At 37.0% G+C, this 19,500-nt stretch overlaps 1 protein-coding gene across 9 annotated transcripts in view; it reads left to right on the top strand.

The window, feature by feature from the left end:
* Nucleotides 1–19,500, top strand: part of UBR3 (ubiquitin protein ligase E3 component n-recognin 3) — a 248,075-nt gene that overhangs the window by 57,662 nt on the left and 170,913 nt on the right. For all 9 annotated transcript variants that reach the window (XM_074399504.1, XM_074399496.1, XM_074399495.1 and 6 more), the window contains 4 exons: nucleotides 1,712–1,842; nucleotides 3,700–3,928; nucleotides 10,657–10,836; nucleotides 12,326–12,459. In XM_074399504.1, coding sequence (XP_074255605.1) covers nucleotides 1,712–1,842; nucleotides 3,700–3,928; nucleotides 10,657–10,836; nucleotides 12,326–12,459 — 674 coding nt within the window. The remainder of the gene's footprint in view (nucleotides 1–1,711; nucleotides 1,843–3,699; nucleotides 3,929–10,656; nucleotides 10,837–12,325; nucleotides 12,460–19,500) is intronic.

Here is a 19,500-nt window from a genome sequence, read left to right as displayed (position 1 = left end):
TATTTTTTAGCTATTCAAGAGGGTAAGGTGGGAGGATCACTTGAGCCAAGGAGTTTGAGGCTGCAGTGAGCTACGATTGTGCCAGTGCACTCTGGCCTCAGAATGAGTCCCTGACTCTAAAAAAAGAGATGTATAGTGTACTTGTCCTTATATGTAAACTACTATTATGTATCATTTACGTCATCACTGAAATGGAATTAGGGAGTTGTAGTTGGAAACTGTAGAGTTTGCCTCTCTTTCGTTATAATGTCTGTAGAATATATAGGATATTTTGATGTCATTTTTTCTGTAGTTATTAATGAAAAAACTGTGTTAAAGTTTATCTAATAAGGACTGATTGGGCCGGGTGCAGTGGCTCATGCCTGTAATCCCAGCACTTTGGGAGGCTGAGGTAGGAGGATCATGAGGTCAAGAGGTTGAGACCATCCTGGCCAACATGGTGAAACCCCATCTCTACTAAAAGTACAAAAATTACCTGGGCATGGTGGTGCACACCTGTAGTCCCAGCTACTTGGGAGGCTGAGGCAGGAGAATCGCTTGAAGCCAGGAGGCGCAGGTTGCAGTGAGCTGAGATTGCGCTACTGCACTCCAGCATGGCGACAGAGCCAGACTCCATCTCAAAAAATAATAAATTAAGGATTGATTCAAGCCTTAGTAAACTTAGTGTTTTATAAAATCAGGAAAGTGATGACATTTTGAGCTTATTGTTACTCATTTAGACCCACTACCTGGGGAGATGTGGGATGACCACATTATTCAATACTAGAAGAAGTATAAAGCTGGGGTAGTGTTAATTGAAAAAAAAACTTTACAAGGTTATCCTGCAAGATACTTCAAACAGTGATGTAGTTAGGGCTGTACCTGAGGATTTTGATGCATGTGAGATACTGTTTTTTCCGGTTTCTCGTCTTAAGTCCGGTCCCTGCTTAAGCAGTGTCACTGGAGCCAGTGCATTCATAGTTGACACTTCTTGTATCCTCTTGATGTCTTTGTGGTAGAGCTGATGATCTGGAACAGTGACTTAAGATCATTTCCTCTGACAAAGATTAATAGTCAGAATTTTCTAATTCATTTGCAGGGGAAGAAATTAGTGAGAGAAAGAGACAGTGAAAGTATTCAAATTACTAGTTCATCATATACCTCTTGAGACCTTCTGTTGACTAAGCTTGGCAAGAATGCAGAGCTTTGCAAGAGACCGACTGGCCCTCAGGAAGTGGCACTTGGCCTTAGACCAGGCGTCCCCAAACTTTTTACACAGGGGGCCAGTTCACTGTCCCTCATATACATACTGTGCTCCTCTCACTGACCACCAATGAAAGAGGTGTCCCTTCCTGAAGTGCGGTGGGGGGTCGGATAAACAGCCTCAGGGGGCCGCATGTGGCCCGTGGGCCGTAGTTTGGGGATGCTTGCCTTAGACTTTCCAGTAGATAATGCTATCTTCCATTGAATACTTTTATTTTAAAAGGGCATCCATTCCACCCTTCATTTTTCCACTTACTGCTCTATATTAAAAGATAAGTATTAAATTTTTTCTTATATACTGTGTACATTGTAGAAATCCAGCTTGTCAATATTATTGCATTATTGAAGGCATATTTTTAATTTTTAGATACACTCACGTTATGTGGTTTATGTGTTATTAGTTATATAAGGTTTAAATGAGATGAGCAACTTCAATCATTAACTGACAAATTTCATTTTTCGTGTGCAGATCAATCCATAATGGATGTTTTGAAACATAAAAGCTTCCTGGAAGAACTATTGTTTTGGACTATAAAATATGAATTCCCCCAAAAGATGGTAACTTTCTTACTCAACATGCTTCCAGATCAAGAGTATAAGGTATCTGTATATAATTTTCCTGCTTTTCTAAACTTTGCTTTTTTTTTCTTTGCCTTTTCATTACTAAACCTTTTTTTGATATATTTCTCAGGTGAGGGTTGATATTACACTATAAACAAGCATTAGCTTCTTCCTTTGCTAACACAGGTTTTGCACAAAAGGCACACTGTCTGAGCTTTGTGGCAAAGCAGCATTACTGAGCAGAATTCCAAAGGATTGCTTTTCTGCATAGAACTTTGTCTGGAGGGAATGCTGGGGAACAAACATTGAAAACATCATTTTTTTTTTTTAACAGAAATAGATATGTACTTACAAATTGTTCTAAATCCTTTGAAGAAGACTACAAGGTGCTATGAGAGGGTTTAATGGGAACAATTAAATTTAGATTGTGAGATTAGGCTGGGAAAAGCATGGATTGAATAGTTTTTGGTCACCACTGCTAAAGAGAGAACAGTTATTGACTCATATACAAATGTTGGTAAGTGAAGTTTCTAGTTCCAGGGAGTCAGAACCCACATGTTACCATCATGTGGTTAAGACAAAGTGACAAAGCTCAGTGTATTTAAAAAAAGAAAATAAACCATGCTGTAATTTTTTATAGTATAGGTTAGGAGAGACACTTTATTAGTGTCATTGTTTTGTGTATCTTTATATCTACTTTAAAAAAAAAACTAGAAAATGTACATGTTACACAGAAAGGAAATAAGAGTAAAAATAAGTATGGCCGGGTGTGGTGGCTTACTCCTGCAATCCCAGCACTTTGGGAGGCCAAGGCGGGCGGATCATCAGGGGTTGGGAGTTTGAGATCAGTCTGGCTAACATAGTGAAACCCTGTCTCTACTAAATATACAAAATTAGCTGGGCGTGGTGGTGCATGCCTGTAATCCCAGCTACTTGGGAGGCTGAGGCAGGAGAATCGCTTGAACCTGGGAGGCAGAGGTTGCATTGAGCTGTGAGCTGGGATCGTGCCACTGCACTCCAACCTGGGTGACAGAGTAAGACTTGGTCTCCAAAAAAATAAATAAATTAAAAAGTAAGAATAAATAATCCTGCAGATCATTTAGTCAGATTAGTGGTCAGCTTTCAGATCAAAAAGGAGAAGGTATTTGTTTTGAAATAATCACATTGATTCATGTATTTAGTTATATTAAATCCTCTGTAATAGTTTGTAGCTGAGACTTTATTAGATTTTGTTGTTAAAGTAGGTAGCACAGAACAGAGTTACATACTTTGACCTCAGTAAATTGATACATTTGTGAGTAAAGTATATTTTGTGTTTTAAACCACAGCATTTATTATTACTTTACAACTTTAATAATTTAGAATGTCTTGAAATTTTTTTTTAACTGAACTGGGCATGGTGGCTTACACTTGTAATCCCAGCACTTTGGGAGGGCGAGGCAGGCAGATCACAAGGTCAAGAGTTTGAGACCAGCCTGGCCAACATGGTGAAGCCTTGTATCTACTAAGAATACAAAAATTAGCCAGGCATGGTGGCCTGTGGCTGTAATCCCAGCTACTCAGGAGGCTGAGGCAGGAGACTTGCTTGAAACCTGGGAGGCGGAGGTTGGCAGAGGTTGTAGTGAGCTGAGATTGCCCCACTGCACTTCAGCCTGGGTGACAGAGCAAGACTCCATCTCAGAAAAAAAAAAAAATTTTTTTTTCTTTAGCCATCAGAATATTTTGCAAATGTTCCAAAAGAGTGAAAGACTACCCTCACCATTGAGATTATTTTTTCTGTTACCTTGGGCATTATTATAAATTAGGAATAGCTGTAAAATGTTAATATGATATATTGAAAATGGTTTTAAATTAAAAATTAAAACTAATGTGTTTTTTCTATTAAAATGTTTACAGGTTGCTTTTACAAAAACTTTTGTTCAGCATTATGCTTTCATTATGAAAACACTGAAGAAAAGTCATGAATCAGACACAATGTCTAACAGAATTGTGCATATTAGTGTTCAGTTGTTCAGCAATGAGGAGCTAGCCAGACAGGTAACAGAAGAATGTCAGCTGCTGGATATTATGGTCACTGTGCTATTATACATGATGGAAAGTTGCCTTATTAAAAGTGAGCTACAAGGTAACTCAGAATTATATTCACTAGTTCTATGATCAGTGTAATTATTCTAGTATTATTAGTGTGCTTAGTATACTTATTAGTAATATTGCTGATTATTAATAAAACAGTATTGTTAATATTATTCTAGTATTATTAGTGAACTTTGTATAACTAATCTTGAAAACATCTTATGTTTAAAAAAATTATAAAATAATACAGATTTGTTGCAAACATTTTTGAAAATTTTTAGTGAAGTTTAAAGAAAAAGTTAAAAGCACTTACAGTTTTGTTATTCACAAATGCCTGTTGTTAGCACTTTGCTGTATTTCTTTTCTTTTTGTTTGGTGACTATATGTATAGATACAATAAATACTTTTAAAAAAGTTGCCATAGTGTACGTGTCAAAAACATGCATTTTAATACTTTTTAAAGTGCAGGTATTAATATCATGGCTGTACCATAATTTAGTCATTTCCTTATTAGACATGTTTCTGTTTTTAATCATAGATTTGTTGCTATCAGTCTTAGATATTTTTACGTGCTTATTCTTTTATAACCTAAAAATTGGGATAAATCTTGCCTTTTTTCTACTCTCTTAGTGAGAACTTATATTCTTCTTTTGTGCCCACTATGTGGTTGATAGTCTTCAATCTGCCATAATGTTTCTATACCTCTTCCTGTTCTCATTTCTCTGTGGTCATTCATCTTAACTTCACCTCCTTAAATTTTATATATATATATATGTATACAATCATTATTATTTTTTGAGACAGAGTCTTGTTCTGTCCCCCAGGCTGGAGTGCGGTGGTGCGATCCTGGCTCGCTGCAACCTTCGCCTCCTGGGTTCAGTTCAAGCAGTTCTTCTGCCTCAGCCTCCTGAGTAGCTATGATTAAAGGCACATTTCACCACATCTGGATAATTTTTGTGTTTTTGGTAGTAATTTTTTTGCCATGATTCTCAGGCTAGTCTTGAACTCCTGACCTCAGGTGATCTGCCTGCCTCAGCCTTCCAAAGTGCTGGGATTACAGGTATGAGACACCATGCCCAGCCAATAATATATATTATTTAAATATTTGCTATGTACTATGTACTGTGTTGAATACTATTCACATAATGTTTCAATTAAGCTTCTGAGCAACTCTCTGAGATTTGCATTACTATTATTATCCTTGCTTTAAAGATGAGTACATTGAGGCTTAGGAAAATGAAGCAATTTGCCATAGATTATACAGCTAGCAAATGACAGAGTTAAGAAGGATTTCATGGCTCCTAATGTCAGGACTGTTATCATTATTAATGTTGACACAGCCAGTGTCACTTTGATAGGATGTCTTTACTTGTTGGCACAAGGAACTAAACTTTAACAACAAACAATACTTCAGATTAATTAAATTGTAGGACCTCTCCATTTTCTGAGGAGGAGAAATCTTATAGCTGAGCCTTTCTTTGTTTCACTGTTGCCTCTTTGTGCATATCAGCTTCTCTTTTCTCCTTATACTGATAATCTGTCTGTTCTCAGGTGTGACACGATGTCCTGAAAATTGATATGAACTCAGTGTAAGACATAATGCGTTGTATATAATAGCTAACTAATTATGATAGCTACCATCTCTAGAGTACTCAACTGTATGCTAGAATCTTTTCTCAGTACTTCACATGCATTATGTCATTTAACCATCAATAATTCTTTGAAGATATTGTCATCTCCATTTTATAGACGAGGCCACTGAGGCATAGGGAGTTGAAGTCAGTGATCTGTGATCTTACGCATCTCTGAGTGATAAGGCCAGGTTGTCTAACTTCAAAGCCCGTACTCCTTCTTACCTACTTTGTGACTCTGCCTTCTCATTGTAGGTATAGTGTGAGCATAATACATTATTTACATTAAACAATCTACTTCTTTACTTTTTAAAGGAAAATTTAAAAGCTACCTTACGTTATAGTTTTACTAACTTCATATAACATGACCTTTTCTTTCCTAGAGATTGATCGACATATATTGCTTTTTCTTTTTTCCTTTTTGAAATATGTTTATTGTCATTCAGCTGTATCAATGATATTCTTACATAGAATTACGTATTTAAGGAAAGACTTTTCACAGAAATGGTGTTTTAAATTCATAATTGAGAAAACATAATTTAGAAGTGCCTGTTCTTTTAAAAGAATCTGGAGTCTGTTTTGTTCACTAGGTGATTTAGCTGTGCTTATTACCTATGGCTTATATTTAATGTTCGGGAAAAAAATGTGTCCAAGTCTGCCTCCCATTTTTTTTTAAATAGCTAGCTTTCCAGAGTTTTTATATTCGTATCCTTACCTACAAGTCACTCATTAACCTACCTCATTCTAGTGTTCACTCCCATTGTTCTACTGAAATTGTTCTCTACAAAAGTGTCCATGACTTATGTAGCCCTATGTCCTAGTTTTCCCAGAACAGCCTTAAGTTATGCCTATTAGTCTGACATGATTATTAATACAATTCCTTTTACACTCAAAAGCGTCCCAGTTTATATCACAAATTTTATGGTTACCCTTTTTGCAAACTACATGTTGAGGAAGCCTGTGGTCATACTTTAGAGTTTATTGTGCTTGATTTTCAGTAGCATTTCACACTGTTGATTCTCCTTCTGTGGCCCAACACTTTTCTCTACTTATCCTGTCAATGTTGGTATTTCTTAGCACTTTGTCCTAGCGTCTTTGCTTTTTACACTTGTCGCATTTTTTCTGAAATCATATTATATGGTATCAGTTGCTTTTTACATATGCTTCTAATGCCGTTAGTCTTTTCTGGAAATTCTTATACCAATTGCATTTTGAACAAGCTGAAGTAAAGATTGTTAAGATCTTTAAATATATGTGTATTTTTTTTAGCAGTAAATTATTTCCAGCCAAGGTCTGAAACTATCTTTAGAAGCCTTCAAACTTTGCCATACGATTTTTTTCCTCTTTCAGTAGTAGCATAAAACATTTTATATATATAAATGCTGCTTTTCTAAAAGTGTCATAAGCTTTTCCCATTTTTACACTGAGTATTAGGACAGGCTTTAACTATGTTGAACTAACCATAACTAGCCACAGCTATTACAACAGGATCTCTGTACTTTCTTTTTATTTTTTAGCAGCTTCTGTCTAGCCTTGGCTTGAATTGTTGTTAGATGGTATTTTAAATTTTTATTTATACTTTTAATAAATACAGGAGTCGATACAATGAGAATTTGCTCTTTTATATTCAATTTTATACTTTTTTATAAAATTTTATACCATATGCTTTGTGGTTCCAAACATAGCTCATATTTTCCATGTTCCAGAAATGTTAGAATTTGTCTTTTGAAACAGTCTGTGTAAAAGGGAATCTAAAACCATGTATTGCACAACATAGGAATATCTGTAGGTGCTCATAATCCTAGATTGCCTTTCTGTCCTGTATATCAAACTACTTATTGAACCATATTGTTTGGATATCTGTAAACACCTCAGACATACAGTGTCCACAGCAAAGACTCATTATCGCTCTGTTAATCTGGCTTCTTTTACATTATCCTGTGTGTATGTGTGTGTACATGAGCATGTGAGTGTGTGTTTTGCTTCCACTGCCTAACCTTCTAAACAGTTATGCAGCCCCAAAACCTAGGAGTTGTCTTTGACTTCTTTTTACTCCTTGCAGATATAGCAGATGTTACCAACTCTGTCCTTCAAATCTTCTGAATATCTTTACATAGCCTCTTCATCACTGCATCTTTATGCCACCACCGTAGTTCAAATCATGGCCATCTCTAGGCCTCTTATCTCTGGTTGGTGCTGCTCTCCTTCAGTCACTTTGCACATTACACTTCTATAATGTTCTGTTTCCTAAAACCCCCTACTGGCTTGCCATTCTTTTCATGTGGACTCTAAACTCCTGACACTGGTTTATACCACCCTGTAGCCTCATTTGTACCATGCATCCTCTGCATTCTTTCTCCAAGTGATTCTTTTTCTTATTTACTTCTCCCTCTACCTATAACATCATCTGCTCCACCCTCATTAGTTTATCTGCTTAATCCAAATTTCTGCTTTGTGTTATAGGCCTCAGTTTAAACTTCACTTCCTCAGGAGAGTCTTTTCTTTTTCTTTTTTTTTTTTTTTGAGATGGAGTCTTGCTGTGTCACCTAGGCTAGAGTGCAGTGGCACAATCTTGGCTCACTGGAACCGCCACCTTCTGGGTTCCAGTGATTCTCCTACCTCAGCCTCCTGAGTAGCCTGGCTAATTTTTCTGTGTTTTTAGTAGAGATCAGGTTTTGCCATGTTGGTCAGGCAGGTCTCGAACTCCTGATCTCAGGTGATCTGCCTACCTTGGCCTCCCGAAGGGCTGGGATTACAGGTGTGAGCCACCGCGCCTGGCCAAGTCTGTTTTTGAATTGTAGTCTAGTTTTGTTTGTTATGACTCCCTGTACTTTTCCTGTTACAGCCCTTATCACAATCTCCTTCTTAGATGTTAATCTCCATGAAGACAGAGATCATCGAAATCTTGATTTATTTACCACTTTATTCTCAGAGATTAGTTGAAAACCTGACCCTTAGTAGGTGCTCAGTAAATGTTTGTTGATGACTGAATTTAACACTGAATCATTGCTCTTTAAATCTGTAATGAGGAAAGTACCAGTCTGAATAAAGATAGAAGTCCTAATCATTTTATTTCATTAATGATTCCAAGACGTTTTTCACAAGAACAGTAGTATTTAAGCAGTGTCAGGAAAATAGCAAGTTTGATTAATATATTCTGCTTATTCATCCTCTGGTTTCAATTAAATAGAACAGTGATTTTCAATTTTTAACTGAAAAATTCCCAGCATCCCTTAGCACTGTCACATTAATATCTATGGCTCACTAGCTCAGTAGTTGTCAGTCATGGGGGTGCTTTTCAGAATCTCAGGGGTTGGTATTAATAATTTGTAAAAAATCCCTAATGTTACTTCCTCATTGAGTTAGACCCTCTCTCGTCCATTGAGAAGTACTGAAAGAGAGTATACCTAACTTCAGTAGGTCCTGTTCTTAGCTATTGTTAAACTTGTTTAATATTTGGTAAAATAATTCTGTGGACTGAAACCTAAGTCTGGAAATTAAAAGTGCCCTAGAGGTACTCCTGACTGATGAGTATGACAGGAAGGTAGGTAGATGAATAAATTGGTTAAAGTGAGGAATCATTTAAAAAATATGAGCCAGGTGTGGTGACACACCCCTGTAATCCCAGCTACTGAGGAGGCTGAAGTGGGAGGATTGCTTGAGCCCAGGAGTTTGAGTCCATCCTGGGCAACATAGGGAGACCCCCATCGTTGAAAAAAAAAAAAAGGTATATATCTTAAACCAGGCATCCCCAAACTACGGCCTGCGGGTCGCATGCGGCCCCTTGAGGCTGTTTATCCGGCCCCCCACCACACTTCAGGAAGGGGCACCTCTTTCATTGGTGGTCAGTGAGAGGAGCACAGTATGTGGCAGCCCTCCAACGGTCTGAGGGACAGTGAACTGGCCCCCTGTGTAAAAAGTTTGGGGACGTCTGCCTTAAACGTTGTATTTTAACTTAAAACAGAACTATGTGTTCATTCTCCAATCTTTTAACTTTGGGCAAAGCATTTTCAGGATATGGTTTTCTTGACTGGAGTTCTCGCCCATCTTTTTTATAAATAGCATATCTATAAAGCATCATCTGTGGATTCCAATTTTAGTCTCTTTAAAATAGAGTTAGAATATAAATCTGAGTGTAAAATACTTAGAGGCTTTTATGATTTTTCTGTCTCAAGGTTTTTTAGCTTTTTTTCCTGGTACTTGTTTTTATTCTCTCAAAAGCATGTGATTCAGTTTTTGTAATACCTCTCTGTGCTTTCATATGTCATTAGTTCATGTATTTTTGATTTAAATTGTATAATTATGATAAAAAGAACAATTAGCATGAATAGAAACAAAAATTGACGCTAGGTAGCCACATGCCTCAGCTTATGTACAGGGAATGAGCTGCTGGCCTTGAAAATTCCATATATTATGGGTTTTAATATGTTTTACAATGAGAATGGAAACTCCTTAGTACAGTGAGTCAGTGAAGTTGAAATAGGTTAAAAAGAGCTAATGTATATATACTAACAATTTTTAATGATAAAGATTTTGTACAAACCTATCCCCCCACCACCCCAATGATGTATTTAAATTTTGAGGATTTTTTTTTAAGGCCTAAGAAATCTGTGGTCTTTTTTCTTTTTCTTTTTTTTTTACGTGTTATCTTCTTTTATCTTTGAAATATTTTTTGCTAAAAATTATATTGATGTATTTTTTGAATAGAAGAAAGCAACTAAATGTACATCTCTTGAAATTGTACAGATTTGATTGATAAGATGAAATGAGGTTAATCTAGGGGTAAAATTGATTGGAACAGAAAATACTGTGTTATATCGTTAGAATCAAGAAAATTAGAATCAAGAAAATAAGCTACCTCAGTATCATGTCATATATTGGACATGTGATAATAATTATAATGATGTGTTAAGTGCTTTTTATTAATGCTTCATGTAATTCTTTTAAGATGGGTGTTTTTATTTTCCACTTTATAGATGAGGAAATTGATTCAGAGAGTGTAAATATTGTGCCCAAAGCTGTATAGATATTAAATGGAAGGCTGGGGTTTGAATTTAGGTATATCTGATTCTAAAGTGTATATGTTCTGTATCATTGGCTAAGCTTTTTAAAAAAACCTTATGCAATTTTTGGGATGTGTCTTTTTTAGATGAAGAAAATAGTTTACATGTGGTAGTGAACTGTGGAGAAGCATTACTGAAGAATAACACTTACTGGCCTCTTGTTAGTGATTTTATTAATATTCTTTCTCATCAAAGTGTGGCAAAGAGATTTTTGGAGGATCATGGTTTGTTAGTTACATGGATGAACTTTGTATCTTTCTTTCAAGGTATGAATTTTACCCCTTCATTAATTTTTTGGTTTATAAAATTCCTAATGCAAAATTATTAAATATTGATTAAAATATAGTAGCACACAATTCAGGCTACACATGAAATGTCTCATTATTTTGTTTTATTTTCTTAACAGAAAAAAATAAGATCTACAAAAGTAATATTTAGACAGACAAGGATTATATGCTTAAAAAACTGAACTAGAAATACAAAGAGAAGATAGGTCAGAATTGAGTTAGAGGAAGATTTTATAGGCACAAGAGCAATTAAGCAAGACATAAAAGAACAATAAATCTGACTATATAAAATTAACTTCTGGAATATTAAAAACAAAAATTTCTTTTTGATATTGTCAGTCTTTTTATTTTTTAGTTAATATTTTGGATAAAGAAAATGTGGCACATATACACCGTGGAATACTATGTAGCCATAAAAAGGATGAGTTCATGTCCTTTGCAGGGACATGGATGAAGCTGGAAACCATCATTCTCAGCAAACTGACAAAAGAACAGAAAACCAGACACCACATGTTCTCACTCATAAGTGGGTGTTGAACAATGAGAACACGTGGATATAGGGAGGGGAACATCACATACCAGGGCCTATTGAGGGGTGGGGGGGATTGGGGAGGGATAGCAGGGGATGGGGGAATTGAGGAGGCATAACATTAGGAGAAACACCTAGTGTAGATGATGGGGGCATGAATGCAGCAAACCACCATGGCATGTGTATACTTGTGTAACAATCCTGGACAATCTGTACATGCACCCCAGAACTTAAGGTACAAAAAAATATATATATATATGGTTAAAAAGTAACAGATGATGGTCAGGTTATGGAATAAAGGGAATGCTTATACAAAAATAAAAAATAAAAAAAGAAATGTCTCATTATTTTAATTGGTATTTGTAAGTACTTTAATAAATTGTTTATAAAACGTACCAAGGAGTTAGGAAAAATGTCAAATGATTGGAAAAGAAACAGGAGTACATTTAACTGGATTTTTAAAATTTTTAATAGAGACAAGATCTCACTGTGTTGCCCAGGCTGGTCTAGAACTCCTGGGCTCAATCAATCCATTTGCCTCGGTGAGCCAAAGTACTGGAATTACATGCATTAGCCACTGTGCTTGGCTTTGAAGCATTTGTAAACTCTTAATATAGAAATGTGAATTCTGATTTCTGAGAAAGATTCATAACACACAAAACTTTCAACTAACAAATTAAAATTGTTTTGACTTTCTTATTAAAAGGTATTGAATTTGTTATATGAGACAATTCATAAAATATTTCTAAGAAAACAGATTGTAAAAAATTCTGAAAGGACTAGTTTGTTTTGTTTTTAGTTATTATTTCTGTATGTACTGTGTCAGTAATGCCATTTGTGTGCATAAAATGTGTTTGGGACTGCTAAATGTATTTGATATTTAATCTGAATGTGTGCTTCCATTTGAAAAGGTTTAAAATCTGCTTTAATTTTTGCAAGGTATGAACTTAAACAAGCGAGAACTAAATGAACATGTGGAATTTGAGTCTCAGACCTACTATGCTGCCTTTGCTGCTGAACTTGAGGCCTGTGCACAGCCAATGTGGGGACTCTTATCACACTGTAAAGTTAGGGTATGTTGGAAATATTTTTGTTAATATCTGTGTTTAATTATTTTAGAAAAAGACGTGAAAATACTGATTTGTTCACTTGTATAAAATGTGCAGTGTTTAATTTTGTTTCAAATTGAATTCAGCTTTATGAAAGCTGACCTGAGGCAGTAATTTTTATTCTTAGGCAATTTGGAATTTATTATTATCAGATCTTTCCAGCCTGTTGCCATTGTGAACGGTCTTTGGAACTTCATTAGTCTCCACATTCATTTTTATTGTTTCATTTATTGTCAGTCGCCTAATGCTTCTTATCTTTCAAGGACTAGGATAGTCTTCAATAAAGTTTGCACTTTTAAGATTCCAAGGACAAAACAAGTATAAATTTCATAAAACATCTAGTTGTTGTTACGTATATTATAATATATAATATTATAAGCATTTGATGGGTCTCCAGAAACCTTGTGCAGTCTAGACAAATGGAATCCCCTGACCCAATTAAACTAAAGACTTGACTAAAATTTTGATATGTGGACACCATGAAGTTCCAGCCATTTATTTTATACTAGTAATCATGTTGGACAAGCTTTTGTAGTGGAAATATTTTGAAGCCCTGGGTTCTAATCTTGGTTCTGCCTCTTTTTTACTTGGGTGACTTGGTCAGCTCATTTAAATAGTTGAATTTCTCAGTCTGTTTACTGACCTTTTAAAAACAAAGTGAAAGAGAAATGGGATAGTAAAGCCTGCTCTTTATTATTATGAAGCTCTCTTCCATCTACCATTTAAATGTATGTGTTTCTTTAAGTAGATTTATACTTTATTAGTTCAGCCATTCTCTAAATGCAGATGACTCACAAGTCTTAACTAGGTTGAAATTCATTCCCTCCCTCTCTCCCTCCATGTCCTTTCTCTCCCCATCTCCCCCTATCCTCCCTCCCTTCCTCCTTCCCTCCTTCTTTCCTTCCTTCCTTCGGAGGGAGTCTCTCTCTGTTGCCCAGGCTGGAGTGCAGTGGCTTACTGCAACCTCCACCTCCCAGGTTCAAGCAATTCTCCTGCCTCAGCCTCCTGAGTAGCTGGGATTACAGGTGTGTGCAACCACACCCGGCTAAGTTTTATATTTTTAGTAGAGAAGGGGTTTCACTGTGTTGCCAGGTTCAAACTTCTAACAGGTCCGATTATTCATGTAGATCCCCTTGTAGGTACATGAATTTTCACAGGTCCTGAATTAATTTTTAAAAATTATCTGTCCATACTATATTTCCTTTTGTAACCTTGTTGTCATTTTTGGTATTTTAAATTATGTAATTGTCCATTCTGGAAACTTTCCTCCCTTGCTATACTAGCTGTATTCAGCCTGTAATCAGATACTGTGAATCTTTCTTTCATTCCTGAAATGTGCCTCTTCTGCTTCTTTCCTTTATTTCCCTGTATTTATGTGGATTATTAAGATAATTTCTTTTTTAAAATGTATATATATTTTATTGCACTTTAGGTTCTGGGGTACATGTACAGAACATGCAGGACTGTTGGCATAGGTACATACATGGCAATGTGGTTTGCTGCCTCCATCCCTGTCACCTGTATCTGGCATTTCTCCCCATGTTATCCTTCCCCAACTCCCTACCCGCTGCTGTTCCTCCCCTAGTCCCTCCCAACAGACCCCAGTGTCTGATGTTCCCCTCCCTGTGTCCATGTGTTCTCATTGTTCAACACCTGCCTGTGAGTGAGAACATGCGATGTTTGATGTTCTTTTCTTGTGTCAGTTTGCTGAGAAGATGGTTTCCAGATTTATCCATGTTCCTACAAAGGACATGACCTCATCGTTTTTTATGGTTGCATAGTATTTTGTGGTGTATATGTGCCACATTTTCCCTGTCCAGTCTATCATCAATGGGCATATGGGTTGGTAGCAAGTCTTTGCTATTGTAAATAGTGCTATAATGAACATTCGTGTGCATATATCTTTATAATAGAACGATTTATAATCCTTTGGATATATGCCCAGTAATGGGATTGCTGGGTTAAATGGAATTTCTATTTCTAGGTCCTTGAGGAATCGCCACACTGTCTTCCACAATGGTTGAACTAATTTACACTCCCACCAATGGTGTAAAAGTGTTCCTATTTCTTCACATCCCCAGCATCTGTTGTCTTCAGATTTTTTAATGATTGCCATTATAATTGGCGTGAGGTGGTTAGAATGGCAGTCATTAAAATCTCAATGTGGTTTTGATTTGAATTTCTCTAATGACCAGTGATGATGAGCATTTTTTTGTATGTTTCTTGGCTTCATATATGTCTTCTTTTGAAAAGTGTATGTTCATATCCCTCACTCACTTTTGAATGGGTTTGTTTGTTTGTTTCTTTTTCTTGTAAATCTGTTTTAGTTCTTTGTAGAATCTGGATATTAGCCCTTTGTCAGATGGGTAGATTGCAAAATTTTTTTCCCATTCTGTTGGTTGCCAGTTCACTCTAATGATTGTTTCTTTTGCTTTGCAGAAGCTCTGGAGTTTAATTAGATCCCATTTGTCTATTTTGGCTTTTGTTTTGGTATTTTAGTCATGAAGTCCTTGACTATGCCTATGTCCTGAATGGTTTTGCCTAGGTTTTCTTCTAGAGTTTGTATGGTGTTAGGTTTTATGTTTAAGTTTTTAATCTATCTGGTGTTAATTTTAGTGTAAGGTGTCAGGAAGGGGACCAGTTTCTGCTTTCTGCACATGGCTAGCCAGTTTTCCCAACACCATTTATTAAACAGGGAATCCTTTCTCCACTGCTTTTTTTCGTGAGGTTTGTCAAAGATCAGATGGTTGTAGATGTGTGGCATTGCCCCCAAGGCCTCTGTTCTGTTCCATTGGTCTATATCTCTGTTTTGGTACCAGTACCGTGCTGTTTTGATGACTGTAGCCTGCAGTATAGTTTGAAGTCAGGTAACGTGATGCCTCCACCTTTGTTCTTTTTGCTTGGAATTGACTTGGCTATGCGGGCTCTCTTTTGGTTCCATATGAAGTTTAAGGTGTTTTTTTCCAGTTCTGTGGGGAGGGTCATAGGTAGCTTGATGGGGATAGCGTTGAATCTGTAAATTACTTTGGGCAGTATGGCCATTTTCACAATATTGATTCTTCCTAACCATGAGCATGGAATGTTTTTCTGTTTGTGTCTTCTTTTATTTCCTTGGGCAACGGGTTTGTAGTTCTCATTGAAGAGGTCCTTTACATCCTTTGTTAATTATATTCTAGGTACTTTATTCTCTTTGTAGCAATTGTAAATGGCAGTTCATTCTTGATTTGGCTCTCTTTAGGTCTGTTATTGGTGTATAGGAATGCTTGTGATTTCTGCACATTAATTTTGTATCCTGAGACTTTGCTGAAGTTGCTTATCAGTTTCAGGAGATTTTGGGCTGAGATGATGCGGTCTTGTAAATATACAATCATGTCGTCTGCAAATAGAGACAATTTGACTTCCTCCTTTCCTAATTGGATACCCTTTATTTCTTTTTCTTGCCTGATTGCTCTGGCCAGAACTTCCAATACTATACTGATTAGGAGTGGTGAGAGAGGGCATCCTTGTCTAGTGCCAGATTTCAAAGGGAATGCTTCCAGTTTTTGCCCATTCAGTATGATATTGGCTGTTGGTTTGTCGTAAATAGCTTTTATTATTTTGAAATACGTTCCGTCAGTACCTAGTTTATTAAGAGTTTTTAGCATAAAGCGCTGTTGAATTTTGTCGAAGGCCTTCTCTGCATCTATTGAGATAATCATGGTTTTTGTCTTTGGTTCTGTTTATGTGGTGGATTACGTTTATATGCTTGCGTATGTTGAACCAGCCTTGCGTCCCTAGGATGAAGCCTACTTGATTGTGATGGATAAGCTTTTTGATGTGCTGCTGCCATCGGTTTGCCAGTATTTTATTGAAGATTTTTGCATCTATGTTCATCATGGATATGACCTGAAGTTTTCTTTTCTTGTTGAGTATCTGCCAGGTTTTCATATCAGGATGATGTTGGTCTCATAAAATGATTTGGGAAGGATTCCCTCTTTTTGGATTGTTTGGAGTAGTTTCAGAAGGAGTGGTACCAGCTCCTCTTTGTATGTTTGGTAAAATTCAGCTGTGAACCCATCTGTACCTGGGCTTTTTTTTGGTTGGTAGGCTGTTAATGCTGCCTCAACTTCAGCCCTTGTTATTGGTCTATTCAGGGTTTCAACTTCTTCCTGGTTTAGACTTGGCATGGTGCAAGTGTCCAGGAATTTATCCATTTCTTCCAGGTTTACTGGTGTATGTGCGTAGAGTTGTTTGTAGTAATCTCTGATGGTAGTTTGTATTTCTGTGGAATTGGTAGTGATATCCCCTTTATCATTTTTTTATTGCATCTATTTGAGTCTTCTCTCTTTTCTTTTTATTAATCTGGCTATTGGTCTATTTTGTTGATCTTTTCAAAAAACCAGCTCCTGGATTTATTGTCTTTTTGAAGGGTTTTTTGTATCTCTGTCTCCTTCAGTTCTGCTTTGATCCTAGTTATTTCTTGTCTTCTCTTAGGTTTTGAGTTTTTTGATCTTGCTCCTCTATCTCTTTCAATTTTGACGATAGGGTGTCGATTTTAGATATTTCCTTGCTTCTCACGTGGGCCTTTATTGCTATAATTTTTCCTCGAGACACTGCTTTATATGTGTCCCAGAGATTTTGGTATGTTGTGTTTTCATTCTCGTGGGTTTTGAAGAACGTCTTTATTTCTGCCTTCATTTCATTATTTATCCAGTCAACATTCTAGAGCCAGTTGTTCAGTTTCCATGAAGTTGTGCAAGTTAGTTTGTTAATCCTGAGTTCTAATTTGATTGCACTGTGGTCTGAGAGACTGTTCTGATTTCCATTTTTTTGCATTTGCTGAGGAGTCATTTACTTCCAATTATGTGGTCAGTTTTCGAGTAGGTGTGATGTGGTGCTGAGAAGAATGTCTATTTTGTGGATTTAGGGTGGAGAGTTCTGTAGCTATTAGGTCCGCTTGGTCCAAATCTGAGTTCAAGTCCTGGATATCCTTGTTAATTTTCTGTCTTGTTGATCTGTCTAATATTGACAGTGGGTGTTAAAGTCTCCCACTATTATTGTGTGGGAGTTTAAGTCTCTTTGTAGGTTGTTAAGAACTTGCTTTATGTATCTGGGTGCTCCTGTATTGGGTGCGTATATATTTAGGATCATTAGCTCTTCTTGTTGCGTTGACCCTTTTACCATAATGTAATGCCCTTCTTTGTCTCTTTTGATCTTTGTTGGTTTAAAGTCTATTTTATCAGAGACTAGGATTGCAACTCCTGCTTTTTTTTGCTCTCCATTTGCTTGGTAAATCTTCCTCCATCCCTTTATTTTGAGCCTATGTGTATCCTTGCACATGAGTTGGGTTTCCTGGAGACCAGACACTGATGGGTTTTGACTTTTTATCCAATTTGCCAGTCTGTGTCTTTTGATTGGGGCATTTAGCCCACTTACATTTAAGGTTAATATTGTTATGTGTGAGTTTGATCCAGCCATTTTTGTGCTAGCTGGTTCTTTTGCCCATTAGTTGACACAGTTTCTTCAGTGTATCGATGCTTTTTACCATTTGGTACGTTTTTGGATTGGCTGGTACTCTGTTCCTTTCTATGTTTAGTGCTTCTTTCAGGAGCTCTTATAAGGCAGGCCTGGTGGTGATGAAATCTCTGAGCCATTGCTTGTTCATAAAGGATTTTATGTCTCCTTTGCTTATGAAGCTTAATTTGGTTGGATATGAAATTCTAGTTTGAAAGTTCTTTTTTTTTTTTTTTTGAGACGGAGTTTCACTCTTGTTACCCAGGCTGGAGTGCAATGGCGCAATCTCGGCTCAGCGCAACCTCCACCTCCTGGGTTCAGGCAATTCTCCTGCCTCAGCCTCCTGAGTAGCTGGGATTACAGGCACGCACCACCATGCCCAGCTAATTTTTTGTATTTTTAGTAGAGACGGGGTTTCACCCTGTTGACCAGGATGGTCTTGATGTCTTGACCTCGTGATCCACCCGCCTCGGCCTCCCAAAGTGCTGGGATTACAGGCTTGAGCCACTGCGCCTGGCCCAATAACTTAACCTCAAGTGATCAGCCCACCTCAGCCTATAATTCATGTTCCTATACCCCCTCTCCCTCCATGCCTTTATTGGATTGATTAATATTCCTCAACATGTGGTGTCTCTTTCTTGATTCCTGTGCTTTTGTTCAAGTTAGGCTTTTTCTTTGACATATGCTCTTTCATTCTATTTTCTTGGCTCAGTGCTTTTCTTGCATGAGAGTTATCTTGGAAGCTTAAAAAGTACCTCTGCGTAAGCCCCGGTGTGAGAGGTTTTGATTCATTTGATATGCAGTGGGACCTGGGGAGTGATTCTAAACAATATGATGAACAACTAATATTAACTCTTCAAAATTTTAAAGTTTTCTTCAAAAATTCTCAAGACTCAGATATATCATCTCCTGTATTCCTTCAGTCAGATTTGTATTTATAGTGTACTTTAATTTCCACTGTAGCATTTATCAAGAAACTGTTGTGTGATATGAGGTTTGATTGTTCATTCATTCAAAAAATATATGCCAGACACTATCTAGATCAGGCATCCCCAAACTTTTTACACAGGGGGCCAGTTCACTGTACCTCAGACCGTTGGAGGGCCGCCACATACTGTGCTCCTCTCACTGACCACCAATGAAAGAGGTGTCCCTTCCTGAAGTGCAGCAGGGGGCCGGATAAATGGTCTCAGGGGGCCGCATGTGGCCCGCGGGCCATAGTTTGGGGACGCCTGATCTAGATAGATGCTTAATCTTTAGATTTGAGTATCAGAGAATGCCTTTATGAAGAAAGAATATGGAGGAGCCAGCTCTGTGAAGATTAAATTGGGGTTAGTGGTGGTGGTAGGAGAGGTAGGATGGAATAGCCTACCTTCAGTAGGAAAGCGATTGGTCCTTTTAAGGAATTTGTGGCTGGAACCACAGAGTAAAACAAGGTGGAATTGGAGAGATCAAATTATTATTGCAGGTATTTGCAGATCATGTTAAGGACTCTTGGATTCCATTTTAAGG

This window comes from Saimiri boliviensis, chromosome 5 (assembly GCF_048565385.1).
Source record: "Saimiri boliviensis isolate mSaiBol1 chromosome 5, mSaiBol1.pri, whole genome shotgun sequence".
Taxonomy (NCBI): Eukaryota; Metazoa; Chordata; class Mammalia; order Primates; family Cebidae; genus Saimiri; species Saimiri boliviensis.
Note: the sequence above shows the minus strand (reverse complement) of the source record. Positions and strands in the feature narration are given on the sequence as shown.